The sequence below is a fragment of the Vanessa cardui genome, chromosome 4 (assembly GCF_905220365.1).
Source record: "Vanessa cardui chromosome 4, ilVanCard2.1, whole genome shotgun sequence".
In the NCBI taxonomy this organism is placed as follows: domain Eukaryota; kingdom Metazoa; phylum Arthropoda; class Insecta; order Lepidoptera; family Nymphalidae; genus Vanessa; species Vanessa cardui.
The window spans coordinates 6,014,307-6,027,668 of NC_061126.1; the positions used below are offsets into that span (position 1 = coordinate 6,014,307).

A 13,362-nucleotide genomic window follows, 5' to 3' on the forward strand; every position below is an offset into this window, starting at 1 on the left:
GAAATTTATATTTTTCATAGTATCAGTATGTAAGCGCAAGAGGTCTTCAGATGCAAGACTGTAGTTTAGAAAACAACTTAAATATAAGTCACTCGGAAAAAGGTTCAGATATTAGTGTTAAAATATAAAGCCTTTTATTCATACAAGTGGTACAGGAACGCTGTTGTTCATATAAACCATAATTTCCAAATGTAATCTCGCTGATCGGCGACTATAAACGCGATACTATTCTAACATACCTAACGAGTATTCATTAATGGAATAAAGACTTCTGCGTTAAAAATGGGTGTTCTACAAGGGTTCCCTTTTGGTTCAATTTTGGGTCCCTTTCTATTTCTAGTATATATAAATGATCTTCCTTTCTACGTTAAAGGTATTTGTGATATAGTGTTGTTTGCTGACGATACTTCATTGATTTTTAAGGTTGACAGGAAAAAAAAACTGACTATGACAATTTGAACGGTGCATTATCACAGATACACGATTGTTTTACAGTAAATAATATAGTATTGAATGCTCAATAAACAAAATGTCTAGTTTTTTGACCTACCCCATGCTAGAAAGCAAAATTATAATATATCTTTAAACGGTGACCGTCTTGATGGAGCCGATACTACGATGTTCTTAGGAATAGAATTGGATTCTTTAACAAAGAAGGAATACTCACTGTTGCGTCACAGTATATTAACAACAATGTTATGTGTATTCACAGTAACATTGATCACTTTGATATAATTAGTGATAATTAATCATTGTATGTCTACTAGAAGTAAGAATAAGTTTATAACGCCAAGTTTCCGACTGCGCAAAGTCAATAAATCCTTCATGGGGCATCCGGGGTATCCGTTTCTATAATAAAATTCCGCAGGCATTTTTTACTTTGCCATTTCGTAAATTCAAATCGTTTGTAAAAAAATACGTTGGTAGAAAAAGTCGTATTATTCGACACAAGTTTTATAGATGATAAAAAAGCGTGGAGTTAATACCTGCTGTCCAAGCAGGATATATTAATTTAAATAATAGTAATTAACTAACATGACTTTGTATTTTTTAAATGTTGAAAAATAATAACTACTGCGTTCCTTGCCGGTTCTTCTCGGTAGAATCTACTTTCCGAACCGGTGGTAACTTCACTTAATTGTAAAATAACGATTCAAAAGTGCTTGTAAGCCTACTTGAACAAACTTAATTTTGAGTGATTGATTGATGGTTGGTCATACTATGACTTTTAAAAAAGGTATGTGAGGTTCTAAATCGCAATAATTAGTCTGACAGCCATACAGTAGAAATATTATTATTGTTACCACCGTTATAATTAATTGACAACATAATTACTTAGACGGGACTAGAATATCCCTATAAATTATATATAAAAATCAGGACTGGATCGGAAGATAATACCTTTCCGTCCGTTCACTATGCTATAAAATAATAATGGAATTTTTCATTTCTTCTAATTCTGTTAAAATAATTGAAGCTTATTCCGACACGCTAGTCTAATATGGATTCGTGAATGCCCATATGTCTGAAGTTAACAGAAGTCACATAAAGGATTTCCTTCGCCACCTAACACAAGATGTATTATAAAAATAAATTAAAGTACATGGAAATTCAGTTATGCAAAGTTCGGAACCCCCAATCGTCGGTCAACTCAGATCGATCTTAACCTTATTTAGAAAAGGCCTTAAACACCAATTGTTAGATTTTAGGCGATTCATGAAGATAGTACTCATTTAATGAAATTATTTTAATTTCAGCCTTCATACTTAGAATAGAACATACTTTCAGCAAAGAATGTTCTTTAAAATACAGGTAATAAAATCATGTATAGCAAGGTTTGACAGCATTATAAAAGGAACTTAGGGTTCCCTAATTCCTGTCGAAACGCTGTAAATCTTGCATAATATCAGTAACTTAAAACTTATGGTAAAGCAAAGGAGTTTTGCGTCAACCAAATGACTTGTGATATTAATATCGCATGACGAAGTATGAAACTGAAATCGGACAAATTTGCTAAACCCGGATGATATGTCTAAAGGAAGAAAATAAATTTGTCTCTTATTACTCTATTGGAATGGGTAAGCTGGCATTTGTCGCTTATATACCTTACCATTTAGTAAGGTGTTATGTTCGTATGGAGTATTGGAATTTAATATTCTCAAAATCTACCCACATTCATTCGTACTCGTATTTCCTTCCTTTGTAAAGGCATTACTTGTTTTGCTAACCGAAATGAATTTTGAAATAATTTAACCGCTCTTATTGATAAGTAGCAAAAAATTTGCCTGGAACCCAGATATGTGCTATGTAAAATATGAGGCGCGTTATTAATTCAAAACTTAAAATAACTAATACTTAAACATTATCAATACTGAAATTACAGTAAAAACTTGAACCTCAGAATAATCGTGCAAAAACTTTTATTAACAGTATATAAAACAGATGACCAAATAAAATTACTAGTTATTTTTTGTCCACAGGATCGAAATTTCGATTTGACAGGGAAATGCTTTGTTCTTATTTTCATTTTTGTTTATATGTAGTGAAGGCGGTTTAATGTAAATAAATGTTATACTTTAAAAATAGATATATTTACTGAAAGTAAACGAAAAATCTTACAACATCTTATCAAATCCACAATGTCGAACGAACTTAAAAAATAAAATATATATTTTTAGAACCAGAAGTAGGAAGTAGGTTAACCTCTAAAACAATTATCTTTAATTTAAAATAACAATCGATCTATCACAATAGAAAAACATTTAGTTTATAACACAAATAACCATGAATAATCATATTAAACCGTAATAATTATATTCTCGATCTTAATGTGTCAACTACGAATCTTCCGCCATTTTTTTTTAAACGGGAAGTTGTGTGACTTGACGCAGAGTTGCTTGTTTATTCCAACAATATATATATAAATAATAAGATGCTGGTTTTTATCTTTCGACTTTAGAATACGTGTAATTCTTCGAATTTAAGCTTTAGCACTTTATATTGTTTACCACAATAAATGTTTAAAACAAACATCTATTAGGAATTATGAAGCTTTGTTAAAAATAAAACGAAATGTGCCTGACATTTTATTTTTATTTTACAATATATTTAGTAAATTTCATTGATTTGCATTCACTAATAGAAACATCGACAGCTACTGTTTTGTTACAGATTTTCTTAAACCGATTAAAATATTTACATTTAGAGATAAATTTCTACATCATTTAATTGGCATAATACAATTATATAATTTAATGTAAATGAACGAGATACTGATATAATATTATCTGAAATAGAATATGATAAATATTTCAATTTGTTTACTTTTAATAGTAACGTCATTGTTAAATAAGTATTTAATACAGTTTAACTAGATTTATGTACTTTCATTAATCGTAATTATAATCTTATCTAATGAAAATCTAATTCTAATAATATATATTTATATTTTTTCATACTATACTATACTGTTTACTTAAAAATAAATAGCAGCGGGCAAAGTATAGTTCTAAGTCAAACTTATTTTCTTTTCATAATCGTAATACTTAAAGCAATGTTTATTTTAAAAATGAGGTTTATAATATGTTATTTATACATTTCAAATGGCAGTTTCCGTATATTTTACATTTATTAAATAAGCAAATAGGAATATTAAATTATAAGCAACATAAATTTCCTTAATAAAAATAATCATTAACAATATACAGTAATAAAGTGAACCCACATTTAGCTTTATTCATATCTTTTAATTACACATAAAAGAACTAAATAGAGATAATTTTCGTAATGTCAGATTGTCAGTTTAGTTTTGAAAATATGTACAACAAAATTGGTATCGATTTTAGATATTAATCAATATGAATAATATTATTACAGATTTTGTCAACACCAAAGAAACTAGATATATTGTAACGATATACGAACGTATTTGAAATTTAAATATAATGCTAAACACTATTTAAATATTTTTTTCGAAGCGAAACTTCACTGGGCGAGCTAGGAATACATTTTGAAAATGCAGTTCGAGTAGAATGTTTCGTATTATATGTTCTATTTATGTAATACTGATTTCATTTGTACTGATTTTAAAGTAATATATCTTGAAATTATTTTTACATAATTGAAATCCCTAATCAAATATATAGAAAACCCAATAGACACCGTTAAATATAAGGAAGCATATTGGAAAAATGACGCGTGAATACGTGTCTATGACGTTAACATCACGTATTTTGGGCATCGAAGCCTTTATGACGGTAGCGCCACGTTTCAGAGCGTGTATCATCTTTGGCTTGTTAGGGTTATCTGAAACAAAAACAAGAATACATTTGAGATATTTTAGAATAAGTTTAAATATTATATATGTGTAGTAGATAAGAAAATTTTAATTAAAATTATTTTAACAGTTTTTTTAAATGAATAGATTACAAATTAATAAACGTTGTAAATAAGGTTTTTGTATAATTATATGTATTTTTTGGAATCACAAATAATTGATTACACACACGATACATGTTACACACATTAAAAAATCTCTAATATAGCCCTTTTTATATTTATAAATAAAATCAAGCTATTTAATATACAATGTAGAGCAGAGATTGCCCACAGAGTTTTAGTGCAGCATTTCGAAATAAGCTTTCAAGTCTTTTTAGATGATGCCCTACTATGTTAAATTTACAAACGCTTTTATTATTTCAAACAAGTAAGCAGACTGTTAAATGGGCCACTTTAGAAGTATCATCACCAACAATATACATTGAAGAACATGATTGATAAGAAATTTTCACCATGCCTTCCATCGTCAATGCACAAACCTTGGTTAGAACATTTTTATTTGTAGTTATAGTGGCTTACTCACCTTATAAACCGGAAAACAACAATAATAAGTGTTGCTTTTTAGTGGTAAAATATGTGGTATAAGCTGTACGATATAACCAGATGGGATCCACAAAGCGTATGGTTTGGGGCCAAAAAAAAGCAAATAAAATATGTAATGTTATATACTTCTTGAATTCTTCGAATGAGGTCGTGTCCTGTAGCGTAGGTTCGTATAATCTCTCTGGAGTCGCAGAGACGGCGGTGCGCCGGTGGTCGGTGGCAGTGGTCGTGACCGCAAGCTTGGCAACGGCGACACTCGTCCAGCGGTAGTTGTGTACTCGCGAAGAGCTATGATTTCTTCAGGAGAGTGGGAACCTTCTTTGAAAGAGAGAGACTTTAAATTTTATTGTCATGTAGATAAAATATATGTTGATTTTGTTTTTTTTTTTACAAAATTAGCCGTTAGTAAATTTTGTTGGGTAAAGTGATAATCTGTTGGGTAAAAGAAATTGGCAAAATATTTTCTTAAAATAAATCATATTAATATGGTGTTAAATAATAATTCGACACAGTTACTAATAAAAATTATTGTGATTTATTTGGTAAACATGAGTTATATCTGATGTATTTTTTTTTCTTGGGTAAGGAATACTAAATACTGATTAAATATGCTTTCATAATTCTATTATGATGATAATACAATGAGTGTTAAATCAAATTCATAGAAACCCACCGCCAGATTTTAGTTCCTTATCCATACTAGTGCTACTGGAAATTTGGTCGCGGTTTTTTAACTTGGCTCGCTTTCTTGCCCTTGCGCCCCAGTAGGTATAGTTTACTGCGGCATATTCCAGGAGCGCCGCGAATACGAAAACAAAGCACATGACAAGGTAAATGTCAATCGCTTTCACATAGGATATGCGCGGCAAACTGCTCCTAACACCTGTGCTTATCGTAGTCATCGTAAGGACAGTAGTGATACCTACAAGAAAAAAAAATTAAGATTTTTGGTCATTGTATTACTGCCCAATTTATGTACTAATTTATTTTTACCTAATGCAACTCTCGCTGAAGTAGCCTCGTGATTGATCCAGAAGGATACCCAAGATAGCATTACAATCAGAATGCTCGGGAGGTAGGTTTGAAACACAAAATATCCAATGTTCCTGCGAAGCTTGAAACTAAGAGATAACCGTTGATAGATGCCAGTAGCTAACTTCTCCTGAAACGATACACGACTTTAATAGGTGCGCTTTCTCTGTCGTGATTTATGGCCTAAGTTAAGGAATTTGGATTAGGTGTAGAGTGCCAATCTCTAATGTGTATTAACATAGTATAAGTTATTAAACAATGTATTTGTAATAGAATTTTAAATGTTATATACAATATGTGAATATAAATAAAGTATAGATCTATTCACCACTCAGGATGACTTGCATCTTCACGTAAAATTAATAATTACTTAATAAAATAAGTTTAACAAATATAACCTTATTTGTTTTCTCTGTTTCTTAGTAACGCACGTAGACTAAGATTTACTGTAAGGACAAGCGTCACTCACACTAATGCACTTTGATAATGATTTAATTTCACGAACGCACCTGAGTGAATCTATATACTCTATATACTAATCACAATAATTGAATAGAAAATATGATAAACATTAAATACTAAAATTGGTCAACGTACCTTTCTGTCATTAGTTTCATGTCCTAGTATAGTGAACTGAGGGAGTTCTGCATCTTCGACTCCCCTTACAGGTGTTTCTTTCCAGTACATCACCACGTCCGACACCGTGTAGCCATCTATATGATAAAGTTGTACGTTAGTATACCGTTGTAAACGTCAATTATACGAATACAATAATGTATTTCGAACAAGAAGCTATTTAGCTCTTGAATGAAATTATGAAAAGATGCGTCGAAAGTCAATATTTAAAATTCCACATCATTCAATGGAGTATTAAATAAGCAGAAATAAAAAGAAAAACATTACTGCTCAACCACAAAAATCAACGCTTGCTCTAACAAAACTTTAAACTCAACAGACGAAGCAAGCGAGTAATGGTGAGCTGGATTGAGAATATAGAGTCACACAGCTTTCAATCTCGACGGTGCAGTTCTGGCTGTCAAGGGGGTAGTAGTGCAAGTCCATCATGCAGGCGAGCGTGGCCGTGAAACGCATGCCGTAGGTCACGCTGCCGTCCCCGCCGAGACGAACCAGCTTGTTGCGTTCCGTCACATCGTGGAGAAAACTACAATACAAACAAATCGATAAATAAATCAACACTTACAAAATAAACATTTGTTTTATGATCTACTTGTGAAAAGATTTCTTCTTACTTACATCCTACTTTTTTAGTGACCTTACCTATTCTTGTCGTTTGCAAAGAAGGTGTCCGGTACCCAAATTTTATCAGCAAAGTCTCCAGATAAGGTTAGGACCTCGTCTTGTAAACCGAAAGCGAGCCTTTCATCCTTCCAATATTGATTTAAATAAAGGGTTATTGTGTAGTCCTAAAAGTACATTTGCATGAAATTAATTAAAGAATGTAAGGGAGTTTTCAGATTGATTTGTTTACGGTAAGCACGGGATATCTTGACAATAAAAAGTGCTTGAAGATTCCATCGATTTGCTGACTCAACTTTGCTCCTCGGTCACCGACGACAGATATGTGTCAAGTGATCACGGCCTTGCTCTCTTTTCGCTATTAAAAGCTTAATGAATTACAACGAGCGATCGAGTACACCCCTGTTTTGTCAGTAAAGCAATCTCGAAGTCGAGTTATTGACGTGTCACGTTCAACTAACTTCCGAAATTCAAGATAATGGCTTCGTTTATCATTATTTTCTTTAAAAATAAAACTTAAGTTCAATTAAAAAATATTTTAACATAATTAAAATGTTAAGCGTGAGTTGACGTTTTAAGCACTATTCGCGATGAGTATCCCCACAGGGCTGCCATTTTAATTTACGATATGTTTTTAACATATGTAAATTAAAACATAGTAATTAAAACAAATTCTTATATGCGTCTAAAACTGCAAAATAGGTCAAATGAATTATAGAATTAACAGTTTTTATGAGAGACTGTAAAACCAAACCAATGAGGATGATTAAGACAACGTGTACATTTACAACGAAAAATAACAATAAAAAATTACCTTTCTTTTAAGTATGAGAATGTTTTGAAAACAATAATTTTCACTCACCATATTAACTTCGGATATTGCGTCGAAACTAGCAATGGTTAAATCCATGCCGACGTAAAGCGGGTCGCCTGTGGAGTAATAACATTTGTGCAAGGAAGCAGGTCCTCGATGCGAGTTAAATGGACTGCTGACGAATGGCAGCGTGTTTACTGAATTCAATATATTGAATCTACATGCCTCGGGAAATGCAATAAATAATGTGCATCCTAAAGGTTGCGTGTAATATGAAGCAAAGTTTAAGTTGCAGAATTGCAGCCATATTTATTTAGATATTCTCTATCTACGAAGTTACTACCATTAATTACTATGAGTGAGTATAAGTTATAGCTTCATCGACATATTAAACGCAGTGGTGTTTACTGTCACTACATTATTAATGTGCGAATCTTACATATACTATGACCTAGTTACAGTCTAGAATATTATTATTTTTCATTGAGATATATTTAGGCTAGATAAATAGCTCTTTTGGCTATATATAGAGAATACTAGGGGCATAGTAAAAGGTAGGAGCTGTGGTCAAACTACTTTTTTAATTATACATATTAAAAACAAGTCCACAATAGCTGTGTTTATGGATATTGATTTATAACAATTTAAGTGTAAATATATTATACTTACAATGACTGCTTTTATCAATGAAAATTTTCCTATATTACGAATATATATTCCACGAATAAAAATATACTGGAATAATCAATTGAAGAATCTGTTAGTTTCGTTTTAAGTTCTATTAGAAATTGTTTGGTTTACGTACCGCCAAAGTTAGGACGTAGACGTATGTCGTAGCCGTCGAGAATCCGTGTAACCGTGTGAGTGACGTTCTCCAAACGATCAACCGCTACGGTGCGCTCTGGTCTACGAAAGAAGAACAAAACCAAATGTTATCATATTTACTTATATTAACAATCAGCTGCTCTTTTAGCCGTGTCAAGCATTACTGCTACGTCACGATGGGTAGCGTGATGCTTAATATTTGACAATTAAGGCTTGAAAAATCTTGTTAGATGGGCTACCTGACTCAAACAGATTGATAGTCTGGACAAAATTGCGTTCAAACAACCAAATAAACACAATTCAGATTAAAGTAAAAAAGTAAAGTAACTGCTTTTCAGAACCTCCAACCCCCTTTGAAGATAAGGTTTGAAGCTTACTCTACCACGCTGCTCCAATGCGGATTGGTGCATACTCGAGGCAGATTCTCATCCGACACGAGCAAATTTCCTCGCTATATTTTTCTTGACCGCTATTTAATTTATTATAATAACATAACTATTAGATAGTATTTGATGAACAAATTGATATCAATCAATCAAAAAAAAATTGAAATCAAAGTCTAAGTTATTGATACGTAGGTTATCAAAAATATACCCCGGCTACCATCGAAATATCTAAGATCTGCAGAGAAGTAAACTCAGTTGAATTTTGATATTTTATACCAATAATGTGGGTAATAATTATAATTCATTTAACATTAAAAGTAAAATCTTTATGAGCTCAATAGGTCGAACTGTTGAAATAAATCCATAAACCAATATCAACTTCTTTTTGCAAATTTGTGCAAACCAACCGCCAACTGACACCTTGGTTTCTAGTGGTCAAAGACAAAACAGCCGGGTGTTTGAAAATCTTCGCCTTCTTTTACAAAAAAATAGAGCGGTGGAATAAAGCCCAAACTTTGTCTTCTCCTTTCTTCAAAGTGACATTTACTGGCTAACATTTTTATTTTTAGTTGAAAGTGAGTGGACCTATCTCTATTCATGCTACTAACATTATATAATACACGTTTGCTTTTCTTATTCTTTTAAAATTGATTTTATGACAAAAAATACTATGACAAAGTTACAGACTTTATTAAATCAGCGCGTACTGCCAATCAATAGTCAGAAGAGACGTAGATACGAAAATCGAATTACAAAATCAATTAACATAAATTAATAAAAGGTAAATATTATAATATTATTTTCAATCTTTTTACACATTTTTTTCTATTATAAAAACAAAGTTAACTTTTGAAATAAATCTATTCATAAAATTATCGTTATATCTAAGTCAATATTATGGATATCAGTTAACTGGCTATTTAAAAATCAGTCCTCAGGAATATAAATCCCTTTCAAATGACATCTGTATATATGCATCTAAATACTTAGAAGAGGTATTTAAATGAGTTTCCCCCTGGCTTAGATAGAATTGCCATTTAGCGGGAGGATTCCCTAAATCCAATATGAAATTAACCTAACGTCGCTGACGGTCGGGAAAGCTATTACAACAAGAAGATAGATTTGTGCTTAATTCAACATGACTGGTTTTATATGACCAACTACTATATATAATATCTTTTAACTCATATTTACGATTTTTTTAATATTTCTCTAATTAAAAACAATTATAATTTGATGTAATAAAAAATTTCAGTTTACTCAATTCAAGTTTATCTGTAAAATGCTTTTACATTCCTTCGAAATGATTTCTCGCTACCGTCGGCCGTCGGAAAGTATGTATTTACTAAATATTAAAACTAGTCTTTTACTTCTTACTTTCATTTCAAAATATATATTTATAATACGTAAAATTATTCTTTAAATATATTTGCAGATATTTTTTTTTTATTTTGTGCCTCAATCACTGAAAAATTACTAATAGCATCAACCAATCAACCTCAAATCATACATAAAATTAGGCTATATACCTACTATTATTTTTTACGTATTTAATTGATCGTTCCTCCTTTTTATAATTAGTACTCAGCGGAGTGAGCGGATCACAGCAAGTTTACAAAAAATAATATACTTTAAATACACGCAATAAATGGTAAAGTTATCTAATACCATATTATTGCAAGCCGAAATCTTTTAGATATAATTAATTAATTCGCTGTGAAAAATATATTTTTTAAACAAAGTATCGTGTTAGATTTTAAATTAACATGGTTATTTTTATTATTGCGGGATATTTACCATGTTTTTTATTTTTATTCGTTAGAGCTCGATATTTCGACATTACTTACGAATATCTTCATGAGACTCGTGAAAATATAACCTGGTAAATATCCCGTAATTAATAATCGTAATAAGTATCGTGTTATAGTATACTTACTGTGCTTTTACTAAAGCAAAAAATAGCGGGAGAATGAACATAAGCAGGAGTATCTGGCGCGCGTGCAGGCGAGCTGAACGCGCTAGCGGTTGGCGACTCACGCTCATCGCGCGGTCGAGGCGCGCGACTGTCGCCGCATCGCGCGATCACCGGCACCACATGTCTTCCAATACCATGTCCTTTGAACAGCACATTACAACTTTGAAACTTTCGGAGCAAGTCTCATTACCGGTAAAGCAAAGAGTTGCGTTGCGCGAGACGCAATGCAAGTTATCGCAGTGTGCGATCGCGGCAAGGCGTGAGCGGTCGCGGCGGCGGCGGCGCGCGGAGTGTCGTCGCGCGTGCGCCACGCCTCCACAATGGACTCTTATAACTTTGTAACTCCCTTACTTTTAACTTATGGAAGCCCGCCCAAAATATTTTCAATATATCACACTATATAAAATTAAAAGTAAATCCAGAACAGAGAACTTATAAACACTGTAGTTTAACATACATACGTACATCTAAAATCCTTTACTTAATAATTTATTAAAAGAAATCCGATAGGAACTTTTTATTTTATGACTAATTATTAAATTTATTTTATATTGTAAACACTACGATTTGCTTCCATCTTATTTATGGAATGGAACCTGAAGTATATAGCCGTCGACTGTCGAGTATCTGAATGCATGTTGGTGGAATGTGATGCAATGCTGCGCGCAACCGGCAGATGCGGAAGTTATTTGCAAGGCGCGACGCGTCCGCCCGTAGATTAGACTCGTCAGCGACGATAAAATGTTATATTTGTGCAGGCTTAACAATTGAACAATTTATCGGTTTATGAAATCTCGTACTAGACTTATAGGTTTCTTATTCGACACATCAATATTTTGTAAAGATATTAAGCAAAGTTGACTGTAATTTACAGCGTATGTTTTTGAATGCATATAGCTTTTATCGGGTATTAAACCTTGTATATTAACGTCTTTAAGGTTTTAAAAAGCAATGTTAATATCCTGAATCATCAATCAATCATGTCGAAAGACAAAACCTGTTGTAATAAAATGGCACTCATTCTGTTTGTATATTCTTTCACAAGTTCAATTGATTCCATATAATATTTTTTTCCAAACCAATAAGTTGAATGAAAAGATCTTATCGTATTACAAATAGCAATTCTCTTGATACCCAGCGACAACGCCGTCGACGCGTAAAAAAGAAATAAGTGCGAATATATTCGTATTTCGTATATTATATCGAAATATCTCTGCTAAAAAGTACTAGTTACGAAACATTAGGTAAAACAAATATTAGTTTGTATAGCTCTCTGATTACCCGGTAAATATTTTTATTTTATATAGAGCTATAGAGATCATCTACAAACATTTTAATCCTAGAGGAATTTCGTCTACCTTCTTGAAAATATGAATACAATATTGTTTTGCATACGACCGAAAGTTATTCTTATAATTGATAAGTAAAATCTGTATGTTATAATTTATATTTGCACATTAAGACCTTAAAATAATATGAAAGTACTACACTTTGATATTTTTTTATATGACATATAAAAAATCGTAGAAACCGAGAAATATCCACAAGATTTTTATCTTAAGTTTAAATCCACGAAAGAGATATTTTCTAAAACAGTCCTTGGACCGTAATATAATCGTAACTGCGACATACCTCGCAGGAGTAAAATGCCTACTTGAAATAATGTTGTCGTTTACGTTTGCCAGTGTTTTCACTCAAAGTACCGTCGTCCTTTCAGAATGGTTCGCCCGCTAACTATGTAGGTAAATAACATTACTGAGCTCGCTAAGACGTGCATGCGAGCGAATTCAATATACCTGTATTTAAAGAGTATTACAGCTTTTAAGTGACACAAAAATATATTTTTTGAAAAGAATAATACTTTGCAATATATCACTTTTTTTAAATTACTTATCTAAATACATATTATTCCAAACATTACATATGTTTGGAATAACATTCTTTACTTTACAGAATAGCATTTGAACTGATTATTTTTGGTTTTTCAACACTACTTAAACGCTGTATCTTATATTACGACCCTAACATACAATTCGTCTAAATTTGCATTTAAAAGGCAGTGTTGTAAAATAATCTTTTCATGCAAAAAAAATTGATAATTATAATAATTTATAAACGTAATTATATTTTCAAAAACGTTTAACATAACTTTATATTTAAAGAAACTTAACTTACTTAATTACAACTTAATG

At 31.7% G+C, this 13,362-nt stretch overlaps 1 protein-coding gene across 2 annotated transcripts; it reads right to left on the reverse strand.

Moving 5' to 3' along the window:
- Positions 1-3,710: 3,710 nt before the first annotated feature.
- Positions 3,711-11,441, reverse strand: LOC124544530 (gamma-aminobutyric acid receptor subunit beta-like). 2 transcript variants are annotated; one of them, XM_047123128.1, is made up of 10 exons: positions 11,132-11,441; positions 8,790-8,890; positions 8,033-8,100; positions 7,192-7,337; positions 6,918-7,075; positions 6,511-6,626; positions 5,875-6,043; positions 5,555-5,803; positions 5,008-5,196; positions 3,711-4,305 (listed from the first exon to the last, which is right to left on the reverse strand). In XM_047123128.1, exons 1-10 carry the CDS (start codon positions 11,236-11,238, stop codon positions 4,130-4,132), a joined length of 1,479 nt encoding a protein of 492 aa, XP_046979084.1. In that variant the 5' UTR covers positions 11,239-11,441; the 3' UTR covers positions 3,711-4,129. The 2 variants fall into 2 exon arrangements, with proteins under 2 accessions (XP_046979084.1, XP_046979083.1); XM_047123127.1 differs by having other exon boundaries at positions 5,008-5,199.
- Between the last annotated feature and the right edge of the window lie 1,921 nt (positions 11,442-13,362).